The 12474-nt window shown below is 41.2% G+C and overlaps 1 protein-coding gene across 1 annotated transcript in view; it reads right to left on the bottom strand.

Annotated features, from left to right (window-relative positions):
- PSMD11 (proteasome 26S subunit, non-ATPase 11) overlaps positions 1–12474 on the bottom strand; it is a 33548-nt gene that overhangs the window by 10188 nt on the left and 10886 nt on the right. The window contains exons 4-6 of the mRNA XM_084862770.1: positions 7377–7448; positions 6938–6995; positions 3472–3666 (exon numbers count right to left, since the gene is read on the bottom strand). Coding sequence (XP_084718896.1) covers positions 3472–3666; positions 6938–6995; positions 7377–7448 — 325 coding nt within the window. The remainder of the gene's footprint in view (positions 1–3471; positions 3667–6937; positions 6996–7376; positions 7449–12474) is intronic.

Below are 12474 nucleotides of genomic sequence, written 5' to 3'. Positions count from 1 at the left end.
CTGCAGACTGAAGGGTCCCAGGTTCGATTCCAGTCAAGGGCATGTACATTGGTTGCGGGCACATACCCGTGGGGGGGGGGGGGGGGCAGGAGGCAGCTGGTCAATGTTTCTCTCTCATCAATGTTTCTAACTCTCTCTCTCTCTCTCTCTCTCTCTCTCTCTCTCTCTCTCTCTCTCTCCCCCCCTTCCTCTCTGTAAAAAATCAATAAAATATATTTTAAAAAGAACTAGACTGTCACTCATTCAACACAAATATTAATGAGAGCTTCCCATGTGCCACGCTCTGGAGGAAATAAATACAAATGAGGTCCTCAAGGAGCTCAGTCTCACAGTGGGAAAGGTCACAAAAACAAACAAACAAACAAACAAACAAAAACATAGGGAAGTGTGAAGAAAAGAAGACTTACTGGAGAGGGTTTATAGAGAAGACATCTGAGCTGGATCTAGAAGGATGCATAGGAGTTTGCCAAGGGGACAAGATGAAAAGGGGAATTTTGAAGCAGAGTTGACAAAATATATAAAGGCCCAGAAGAAGCAGCACATGAAGTAATTTGATGAATAGGAATGAAAACCAAAGGTGATAATGAGAAGGATGCTTTCCTTTTTTTTAATCCTCACCCGAGAATACAGTTCACTGATTTTAGAGAGAGGAAAGGGGGAGTGAGCCCACAACCTGGTGTACGGGACAACACTCCAATCAACTGAGCCACCTGACCAGGGCAGATGCCTTCCTTTGGTTAAGTATAATTAAGCCTGGAGATTACAGAGAACTACTGGAAAATTTTAAACAAAGAAGTTGCATGATCAGATTTGTGTTTCAGAAAAATGACTTTGGACGAGTAAGAAAGATGGACTAAGGAAAGTGACTAGGGAAGTTAGATCAGTAAAAAACTCAGTGGTCTAGGCATCAATTAGAGCAGTGATAGCAGAGATGGAAAAGGAAAGGCTGATGTGGAGACAGACTCAACCTTATCTGGCAACTGAGTCTGAGCATGAGGGGTGAAGGAGAGGAAGGGGTCGAAATTACTCCAAAGACAACAGTTTGAGCAACTAAGTCAATGATGATGCCACTCACTAACATAGGAGAGGCAGAAAAGAACAGTTGAAGGGTTAAATAATTTTAGTTTTTAACATGCTGAGATTGAAATATAATATGTATGTCCATTATGAAGCTGAAAATCTGGATATGGAATTTAGGAGGAAGTTACTGGAGATTTAGATGAGGGGATTGTTAGTGTTATATATCAACTAAAATCCGGGAAAAACATGGGGTTAGAGAGGAAACAGGGAGAACAAGAAGAGAAAAGAACTGAGAAAACAACACTGAGGAACTCAGCAAGGATAATTAGTCAAGGGAGGAGAACCAAAAAGACAGTGATATCAAAGAAGCCTAGCCCTGGCCAAGTGGCTCAGCGATTGGAGTGTGGGCTTATGCACTAAAGCACATGTGTCAAACACAAGGCCCGCGGGCCAAATCCAGCCCGCCAGGCCTTGCAATGTGGCCCGCACCGCGCTGTCATCACTGCACTCCGCTGTCAGTTTATGATATTGTCAGTTTATGACTGTTCAGTAAACCATTTCGCCCGCGATTTAGGCTGGATTTTAGATTTTCGCCCCTTCTCTGATTGAGTTCGACACCCCTACAGTAAAGGGTTGCGGGTTCAATTTCCAGTCAAGGGCACACACCTGGGTTGCAAGTTTGATTCCCTGGCCCCGGTTGGGGCATGTTTAGAAAGCAAACAATCAATGTATCTCACATAAATGCATCTCTCTCTCTCTCTCTTTCTTTCTTTCTCTATTCCTCCTTTCACCCTCCTCCCATCCCTTTCACTCTCTTTCTAAAAATCAATAGAAAAAATATCCTTGGGTGAGGATTAACCAAAAAAAAGAGGAAAAAAGGAAGAAAGAAAAAGAAATCTAGAGTATTTAACAGGGTCAAAATCCCCCATCAGAGGAGTCAAGAGAGATAAGAAAATAAGGATAGTCTTTCAACACTTTCAAGAAGCTTGCCAAGAAAAGGAGAAGACAGCAACTTAAAAAGGAGAGAGAACTGTGCTTTTTCAGCTGGGGTGGTTCAAAGCCTAAGATGCAGATACACATGTAGAAGAGACTACAGATTTAGAATGGAACAAAAGGACAAGTAGAAGGATCATTCTTGATGGAGGCTACAAATGGAGAGTAACAAATTCTGGAGAGAGAAAAGAAGCGAGTTTATATAAAAATGGCCTCCAATTCCTCTGAGAAATCAGATGCAAGTTCAGGTCTTAACCATGAAGGAAAAGCATAATAAAAGAGCAGGGATTGCTGAAACCCATATGGCTCAGTGGATAGAGAGTCGGCCTGAAAACTGAAAGGTCCCGGGTTCGATTCTGGTCAAGAGCATGTAACCTTGGTTGCAGGAACATCCCCAGTAGGGGGTGTGCAGGAGGCAGCTGATCTATGATTCTCTCTCATCGATGTTTCTAACTCTCTATCCCTCTCTCTTCCTCTCTGTAAAAAATCAATAAAAAATATATTAAAAAAAAAAGAAAAAAAAGAGCAGGGATTTAAAGAAAGTGCCAAGAACTGGACAAGGCTAGGGTAATATGATAAAAACTTCACATTCATCAATTTAATCCCCACCATAATCCTATGAAGAGGTACAATTTACAGATGAGTTACAGATAAATTAAGTAACTTACCCTATCTTTGATAAATTACCTAACTAGAATTTGGCAGAACTAAAATGTCAACCTAGGAAAGTCGGTTTCTAGAGCTATTGCTCTTAACCTCTGAATGACAAAACATGCCATTTGATACTCAAAATACTCAAGAGGCAAGTAGGGCAGGTATTATCTCTCTTTTACAGACATGGAAATTAGAACTACAGAGAGGTAAGGACTTAAACTAGTTTTCTGCCTTTAATTCCAGTGCTCCTTCAGTGATAATAAAGTATAACCAATAAAAGCTGCTGACTTCAAGTATTCTACTGCCCATGGCCTCCCAGCCCCAACATTCACACACTCCATCAGAAAGCTACACTAAACTCAACTGAAATTCGGGAGTGGGGGTGTCTTGTCTTAGCCCTGTTCTGAGGCCACTTGGAAAAGTCCAACATGCTTTACAAAGATCTCCAAGTGACAACAGACTCGGGCTAATCAACGTTAGAAAGAGCTGCCACCAGCCCGAGTAGTGACAAAGAAAGAAATTAAGGGAGCTTTTTAAACCTAAGTGAGAGCTCTCTATAGTCTTGGATCTAAAAATCAGGTTGTCTGGGCAACCATGGATAAACATGTTATTAATATATTTTAGGCAGTTAATAGCAAGTTAATAGAAGAAGCTAGTTAGAGAAAACCTTCTAGTTGGTTTCTCTGAAGAAGGCTCAAGCCAAATCAGCCGATTTTATTCCCAGCCCCAACCCCCCATATTCCTCCCACCTATGAAATAAGGTGAGTTCTAAGAAAACACCCCATGAGTAGCTACAGGCATTACCTGACTGCATATCCAATGTGGCCTGCAATTTAGGGGGGCAGTAGATGGCATTTGCTGTGGTTCGAGCAGAGGTTAAGGCAGCTCGGGCTTTCGGCAAGTTGCTGAGGGCATGGTACGTTTTGCTTTCTAAAAGCTGTACTTCCACCAAAAGGGCTTTGTCGTCCATCTTTTTCAACTCCCGCAACAGCTGAGAACCTGGAGGAAGAAAAATATTATGCCCCCTTCTGAACCATAATCCTAATACCTTCAACCCATATCTCCCTCTCCCACCCTTATAAGAACACTCAGGATAAAGAAACCTGAAATCTGCCAGAACCCAAAAAGAGGTTACCTACTTACAAGAATTAAATTTTCTGTTAAATGTGCTATCTTCCAACAGAGAAACACAAATCTCTTTGAAGCTTTCTGTATTCTAAGGAGCACATTAGAGCCAAGAGCTTACTTGTAAATTTTGAAATCTCCACCCAGAAAACGCTGAAACTAGTTATCCAGTGATCTCACTCACTTTCTTTCTGTCCAGCAATCACAGACTACATAAAAAATACCAGGCACTAGGATTGGTGGAAGTAGGAAAGGAGTTCTGGATATACCAATATTCTCCAAATACACCTTATCTTCTTCCCCATCTCATGTGAAAAATCAAATCCAAAAAGGCTTGCATCAGATACAAAAATTAACTCAAAATGAGTCAAAGACCTAAAGGTAAGATCTAAACCTATAAAATATAGGAGTAAATCCTTGTAATCTTAGATTAGCCAATGACCGCTTAGTAATGATACCAAAATTATAAGTAACAAAAGAAAAATGGGATTTAATCCAAATTAAATTATGCGTCAAAGAAAACCACAAATCATAAGGTGGGGAAAAAATATCTGCAAATCATATATCTGGTAAGGGACTGGTATCCAGAATAAATAATAAAAGCACAAATAATCCAATTAAAAAATAGCAAAGGATTTGAATCAACATTTCTCCAAAGACATACAAATGGCCAATAAGTACAGTACATGAAAAAATGCTTAACATCATTAGTCATTAGGGAAATGCAAATCAAAACCACAATGAGATACCGTATCACGCCAACTAGATGGCAAAAATAAAAAAGACAGCCCTAGCCGAGACAGGTTTGGCTCAATGGATAGAGCGTTGGCTTGGGGACTGAAGGGTCCCGGGTTCGATTCCGGTCAAGGGTATGTACCTTGGTTGCAGGCATATCCCTGGTGGGGGTGTGCAAGAGGCAGCTGATCGATGACTCTCTCATGGATGTTTCTAACTCTCTCTCTCTCTCTCTCTCTCTCCCTGTACAAAAATCAATAAAATATATTAAAAAAAAAAAAAAAAAAAAAAAAAAGACAGCCCTAGCTGGTTTGGCTCAGTGGATAGAGCATTGGCCTGGTGACTGAAGGGTCCCAAGTTCCATTCCAGTCAAGAGCACATGTCCGGGTTGTGGTCTCAATCCCCGGAGGGGGGCGTGCAGGAGGCAGCCAATCAATGATTCTTTCTCCCTGATGTTTCTCTCTCTCTCTCTCTCATCCTTCCTCTTTGAAATCAACAAGAATATATTTTTTAAAATAAAAAATAAAATCTGTTTTTTTTAAAAAATGAATGAAGGGCTGCCATACGCTATAACATGGATGAACCTTAAAAACATGACCCTAAGTGAAAGAAGATAATCACAAATACCATATATTATATAATTCCACTTAGATGAAACTGGAGGCCTGGTGTACGAAAATGTGTGCACTCGGGGAGGGAGGGTCCCCTCAGACTGGCCTGTGCCCTCTCACAGTCCAGGAACCCTTGAGGGATATCCACCTGCCGGTTTAGGCCCACTCCACGGGGGATCAGGCCTTAACTGGCAGTCAGAAATCCCTCTGGCAGCCCAGGAGCCTTCGGGGGATGTCCAACTGTGGCTTACGCCCGCTCCCCTAAGCCACAGTCAGACATCCTTAGTGCTGCAGAGGCGGCGGGAGAGGCTCCCGTCACTCGTGAGCCCATCTTCTGGCTGAGCGGCTCTCCGCAGGGAGCAGCTCCTGCGTTGAGCATACGCCCCCTGGTGGTCAGTGCACGTCACAGTGACCAGTCATTCTGCCATTAGGGTCAATTTGCATATTACCCTTTTATTATATAGGCTGTCCAGAATAGGCAAATCTACAAAGGCAGAAAATAGATTAGTGACTGCCTGGTAAGCGGGGGAGGTGATGGATCATGGATGAATGGGAAGTGTAAGTAATGGGTACAAGATTTATATCTGGGGTAATAAAAATGTTCAGAAAATCAGATAGTGGTAATGGTTGCACAACTTTATGAATATACTAAAAACCACTGGTTTGCACACTTTTAAAGGATGAATTTTATTGTCCGTTAACTATATTGCAATAAAACTTTTTTTTTACATCCTACTATTTGTTAGAACCATATGAAATTATTGTTTTTGCAGGATAAAAATGGATTATTAGCAATTTCTTCAACTTAATAGATTACAAAAGCCATGTTTTTCCATATTGGAAAAATAATCTAGGACCTACTCTAATAAAAATAAAAAAAAGAAAGAAACAGCCTAGCCAGGTGTGGCTCAGTGATTGAGTGTCAACCCAGGAACGAAGAGGTCACTGGTTCGATTCCCAGTCAGGGCATATGGCCCGGTTGCAGGCTTGATCCCCAGTAGGGAGCATGCAGGAGGCAGCCAATCAATGATTCTCTCTCATCACTGATGTTTCTATTTCTCTTTCCCTCTCCCTTTCTCTCTGAAATCAATAAATATTTTTTTTAAAAAACCAGCAGCAGGCAAAGATTTCAAGGTGTTTAAATGTCACACAGGAGCCGAAACCAGTTTGGCTCAGTGGTAGAGCGTCGGTCTGCGGACTGAAAGGTCCCAGGTTCGATTCCAGTCAAGGGCATGTACCTGAGTTGCGGGCACATCCCCAGTAGGGGGTGTGCAAGAGGCAGCTGGTCGATGTTTCTCTCTCATCGATGTTTCTAGCTCTCTATATCTCTCCCTTCCTCTCTGTAAAAGATCAATAAAATATATATATTTTTTTAATAAAAAGAAATAAATAAATAAATAAATAAATAAATAAATAAATGTCACACAGGAGAAAGCCTTTAGATGGCCCACTCCAACTTCTATATATATGTATATATATTCACATCTAATTATTTTTTAAATTTTATAATTTTTTTAAAAAAATAGATTTTAAGTATAATTATAAACAGATATGTAAATGTGATAAGGCAATAAAACACTTTGCAATTTGACCTTTCTGTTCTCTAAATTAAAAATTAGTTCTAGTTAGTTTCTTAGAACTTCCAAATGGCATTTTTCCATGACAGATTCAGTAAATAAAGAAGGTTAAGCCTTCTTAGAAGAAAAATTATTAATGCATAACTAATAAGAGTAGTCAAGCTCTAAAATACATTCATTTAGCTAGCTAGGATGCCTTATTAATTACTACCAGCAACTTACCCAAATGCAATGCTTCCTGGTACCTCTTGGTATCGAAGTACAAAGACACTAGTCTTGCCTAGGAAAGAGAAAAGGCATTGACTGATGAAAGAAAGAAATCAAAGATTGATAGTCACAGAACTGTTACTGTTAAATATTCAAATCCTGATGATAGTATCAAATTCAGTCCAAAAATATTTATCTAGCCTATAGTATTATCTCTTTATGGGCAGTGACTGCCTATTAATTTTATGATGTTACAGTTTACTTCTCTAAGTTAGCAGGTCTGTCATAAAAATTCAACCAAAGCAATTCTCATGAATGAAACTACTAGCAATAATCTTTGGGTGCCTGGATAACCCAAAGTTGCAGAAAAAACTTTTATCAGGCTGGTGTTATTTATACTCATAGTCTGCCTAATGCATAGAGACCTGAAAATAGTACTAATGTAGGCACATACCTCCAAAGCTTGGCGTAAGAATGTTCTTTTCTCTGATTTGGCCCATTCGATACACTCTAAACACAACTCAACCTGCAACAGGAAAGAGACAATACATGCAACATTATGTCCTCACTTTACTCCCACAAACTTTGCTTTAGAGAATAACTTTAATTTCCACCTTATATATTACCCTTATTGCTCTATTTAATATCTCAGTGGACATGCTTGATACACAGATCTCAATGTGTAATGGTTATCCTATCTAATAAAAGAGTAATGCACAAATTGACCATAACTCCTCTATACCCACATACCACGCCCACCAGCCAATCAGGAGTGAGTATGTAAACTAATCCAAATAATATGGCTGTGGCCATGGAGAGAGCAGGAGGCTTGGGTGTCCCTGGCAATAGAGGAAGCCAACCTTTCTGCACACCCTGGCAGACCCAGGCCTCCACTTAAGGCTACAAAGTTTCAATTACATAAGATAAATAAATCCCAACAAAAATGGCAGCAGCCATGGAGCTGGAGAGAGCAGGAGGCTTGAGTTGCCTCCAGCGATGGAAAAAAACAAGTTTGCACAGCCCTTGCTTGCCTTGGCCTCGACTTAAGGCTACAAAGTTTCAATTATAGAAGATAAACAAATCCCAACAAAAATGGCTGCGGCCACTGAGCAAGCAGGAGGCTTGGCTCCACTCAAGGCTACAAAGTTTCAATTATAGAAGATAAATAAATCCCAGATACCAGGGCCTCCACTTGGGTCGCTGGGGGGCATGGCCAGCCTGCAAACCACCACAGGCCCCTCTCTCAGGCAGCCGCACATCCCAAGGGGAACCCCACCCTGATCCAGGACACCCTTCAGGGCAAACCAACCTGTCCCCACCTGTGCACCAGTCCTCAATACAAGAATAATATGCAAATTGACTGTCAGTCCAACACACAAGATTGCTGCCCCCATGTGAATACAAGATGGCCGCCACAATATGGCCAGCAGGGGAGGGCAGTTAGGGATGACCAGGCTGGCAGAGGAGGGAAGTTGGGGATGACCGGGCCTGCAGGGAAGGGCAGTTGGAGGGTGGGGGGGGCGCCCAGGCCTACAGGGGAGAGCAGTTAAGGGTGACCAGGCCTACAGGAGAGGGCAGTTAGGGGCAAACAGGCTGGCAGGAGAGCAGTTAGGCATTAATCAGGCTGGCAGGGGAGTGGTTAGGGGTGATCAGGCTGACAGGCATAAGTGGTTAGAGGCAATCAGGAAGGCAGGCAGGCAAGCTGTTGGAAGCCAGCAGACCTAGGTTGTGGGAGGGATGTCCAACTGCCCGTTTAGGCCCAATCCTACCTGAATCAGGCAGTCAGACATTCCTCGATGGGTCCTAGATTGGAGAGGGTGCAGGCTGGGCTGAGGGATACACACCCCCCATGCATGAATTTCATGTACCGGGCCTCTAGTAGTATTATACTTTCTTATAGTATAGTAGTAGTATACTTTTTTACACTCAAAGTATCTTGGTGCTTAGACTGTGTTCCTCTAGAAGAGTCTCATTGTTGAGATTCCTCTTCTACCTGTCCCAGAAGAGACCCAGCATTTCCAATATATATAGCCCTGGAATGTAAAATTCTATGATGGCTGAAAATTTTTTAAATCAGAAATTTGCCCCCAAATAGTTGCAAACAGTAACAATAATGTTTTAATGTGAATACACTGGGAGAAATTCTCAGCCTAAACACAAATGCCTTGTTCCGAACAGTTGCTTGTAAGACTCAAAGGGCCCAGCTGGCCCTGGCCAGTTTGGCTCGGTGTATAGAGCATCGGCCTGCAGACTGAAGGGTCCCAGGTCCGATACCGCCAAGGGCACATGCTTGGGGTTGCGGGCTAAATCCCCAGTGGGAGTCATGCAGGAGACAGCCAATCAATGATTCTCTCTCATCATAAATGTTTATCTTTCTCTCCATCTCACTTCCTCTTTAAAATCAAAAAAAATATATACTTTAGCCCTGGCTGGCTCAGTGGATAGTGCGTCGGCCTGTGGACTGAAGGAATGCAGGTTCGATTTAGGTCAAGGGCATGTACCTTGGTTGCGGGCAAATCCCTGTTGGGGGTGTGCAGGAGGCAGCTGATTGATGTTTCTCTCTCATCAATGTTTCTGACTCTCTATCCCTCTCCTTTCCTCTCTGTTAAAAAAAAAAAAAAAAAATCAATAAAATATATTAAAAATACACACACACACACACACACACACTTTAAAAAAAAAAAAAAAAGGGGGGGGGGAGGGAGGGGCCGGCCCAGCTGGCTCTTCCCTTTCAGATTCTAAGTGCAACTAACAAATTCATTTAGCCCAGCACACTTCAGCTTTTATTAAAGGGAGCAAACAGAACTTAGAATTAAACGAACACTTAAACAGGCATTTAAGCTTTATTTATAGGTACTCTGAATCCCCAGTTCTATCTGCCACCTAAGAAGTGATGTAATGTGCAAAGTAACTGATTTAAAGTAGGAATCTATGCTAGATGGTCTAAATACCATCAGATAGCCTTGATATATTAGCTTTGACAAAGTACTTATTAAGTACTGCAGGTCTTACCGTTACTTGTTACTGCAAGTTTTTTATTAAAATGCTAATCAGAGCATAATATAAAAATAAAATTGAACTTTCTGGAGAAATAATTACTAATACAACATGTTTTTGCTGTTACTGTTGTTTTAAACATATTTTTATTTATTTATTTCAGAGAGTAAAAAAGAGGGAGAGAGCCAAAACCGGTTTGGCTCAGTGGATCGAGTGTCGGCCTGCAGACTGAAAGGTCCCGGGTTCAATTCCGGTCAAGGGCATACACCTTGGTTGCGGGCACATCCCCAGTGGGGGGGGTGCAGGAGGCAGCTGATCGATGTTTCTCTCTCATCGACGTTTCTCTCTGTCTCTTTCTCTCTATAAAAAAATCAATAAAATATATTAAAAAAAAAAAAAAAAAAAAGAGGGGAGAGAAACAGCAATGATTAGAATCATTGATCCGCTGCCTCCTGCACACCCCCTACTAGGGATCAAGCTCAAAACCTAGGTATGTGCCCTTGACCAGAATCAAACCTAGGACCCTTCAGTACACAGGCTGACACTCTATCCACTGAGCCAAACTGGCTAGGGCACAATAGGTTTTTGATGGAAATCCAAAGTCCTCTCAAGAGATGTTGTAAGGAGAGAAAAAAAATGGACAATCCAAACCAAACCATCTTCTGCGTTTAAATCCTAAGTTAAAATTCAATAAATAAATGGATGGCTGACATTAACTGGTATTTAGAGGATTCAACACTGAGATTCAATGAAACCTTTACAATTCATTGGAGCCCTCTGGTGGCTACTTTAATCTCCAACCCTAAACACAATTGACCTCATAAAAATTCTACAAAAACTGAAATAAAAGAAAGCCAATCACAATTTCAGTTTTGAGTTATGTTCTGAAAAGCCAAACTCAAAGTAAGATTTCTGCTCATGACATGAATAGAACTAAAAATATTTTACTGGCACTAGCTGGTTTGGCTCATTGGATAAAGCATTGGCATGCAAACTGAAGGGTCCCAGGATCAATTCCAGTCAAGGGCACATACCTGGGTTGCGGGCTTGATTCCCCAGCAGGGGGCGTGCAGGAGGCAGCCAATCAATGATTCTCTCTCATCATTGATGTTTCTCTCTCTCCCTCCCTCCCTCCCTCCCTCTCTCTCTCTCTCTCTCTCTCTCTCTCTCTCCTCTCTTCCTCTTTCTGAAATCAATAAAAACATCTTTTTTAATAAAAATATTTTACTGTATAATTTAGCAACAAAAACACAGTAGTCTTTTGTACTATACATCTTGTAGGGGCTACAAACAGTTTACCATCAATTTTACCCAAAGAACTGTTTCAAACAACACAAAAAATGAATAATGCCTTGGCTCCTGATTCAGTAGTCTAGAGATTGGCCACTGATGTATATTCCAAGCTAAAAACAAACACTGAATTCTACTGCAAAATCTCACCTGCCCCCATTTCCTTGACAGTCCAGATGTTAAGTGACTCACCCAGGATTACATATCAGCAATGGGATCAGAACTGGATGCTATCTCTAGTGCTCTTTCTATGTAAAACTAGCCTTAAAAAATTCAGGTCAATACAAACATTTCTTCTCGAGCACAGATTTTTGTACAAATGAACATGAACTGCATGTCTGTTATCAATTAAAGGTACATGATTTGCATTGTTTAGCACTATAATTGGTGCTTCAGTTCTAAGGGGAAAAATAAAGACCCTTATGTCACAGCTATTTTGTCAATGCTTTGTGCTTTGTTCATGCTAAACATAAAGGGGCTAAGAATGCACACCCATGCTTCTGGAGGAAGCCAACTCTTACTTGAGTACAAAAGCTTGATGTGGTCAAAATTACATATTTAAGTTTTAAATCAATATACTTAACTATTTTTTTAAGTTCTATTAACTAAATTCCTATGGGGGAAAATTCCTGTTCTAAGTCTAAAACTCTCTAGCACACACTCCTTTTGTCCACTGAAATAACTGTTTCAATAACAGGATTTTTGATGTAAGGTTTCTTAAAATGTACTATTTGTTTCAGTTAGACTATAGCAAAAAAAAAAAAAAAAGGCTTCCCATAGGCAATTTCCTAGAAAGCCCTGGAAGTTCACTATTTGGCAAGGATTTGATTCGGTCTTCTTTCTCTCTTCCTCACCCAACTTTCTACTCCCCTCCCCTTACCAACCACCCCATTCCTACCCACTGCACAACTCCCAAACACAATACATATATCCTTTTCTAAGCTCTAAACCTTAGTACGGAAATTAACCAAAACCTAATCTGAATCCTAGCAGCTTTCGGCATATAGCAAGCTGCAGACTGTTCTGCAGATCTAACTTATGGTTAGTCCCCAAATAGAAGAAGAAACAAGGAAAAGACTCTCTCCCATACTCTTGGTACCAAACTCCCAAACATAAAAGCCTGAGCTTTCATAAAAGTGTTCTAAAACTTCCTATTTTATCTCAGGCCTCAGTATTACTATGAGCCAAAACCAGTTTGGCTCAGTGGATAGAGCGTTGGCCTGAGGACTGAAAGGTCCCGGGTTCGATTCTGGTCAAGGGCATGT

This window comes from Pipistrellus hanaki (assembly GCF_964339955.1).
Source record: "Pipistrellus hanaki genome assembly, chromosome: 16".
Classification (NCBI taxonomy): domain Eukaryota; kingdom Metazoa; phylum Chordata; class Mammalia; order Chiroptera; family Vespertilionidae; genus Pipistrellus; species Pipistrellus hanaki.
This window is presented reverse-complemented; position numbering and strand designations above follow the sequence as displayed.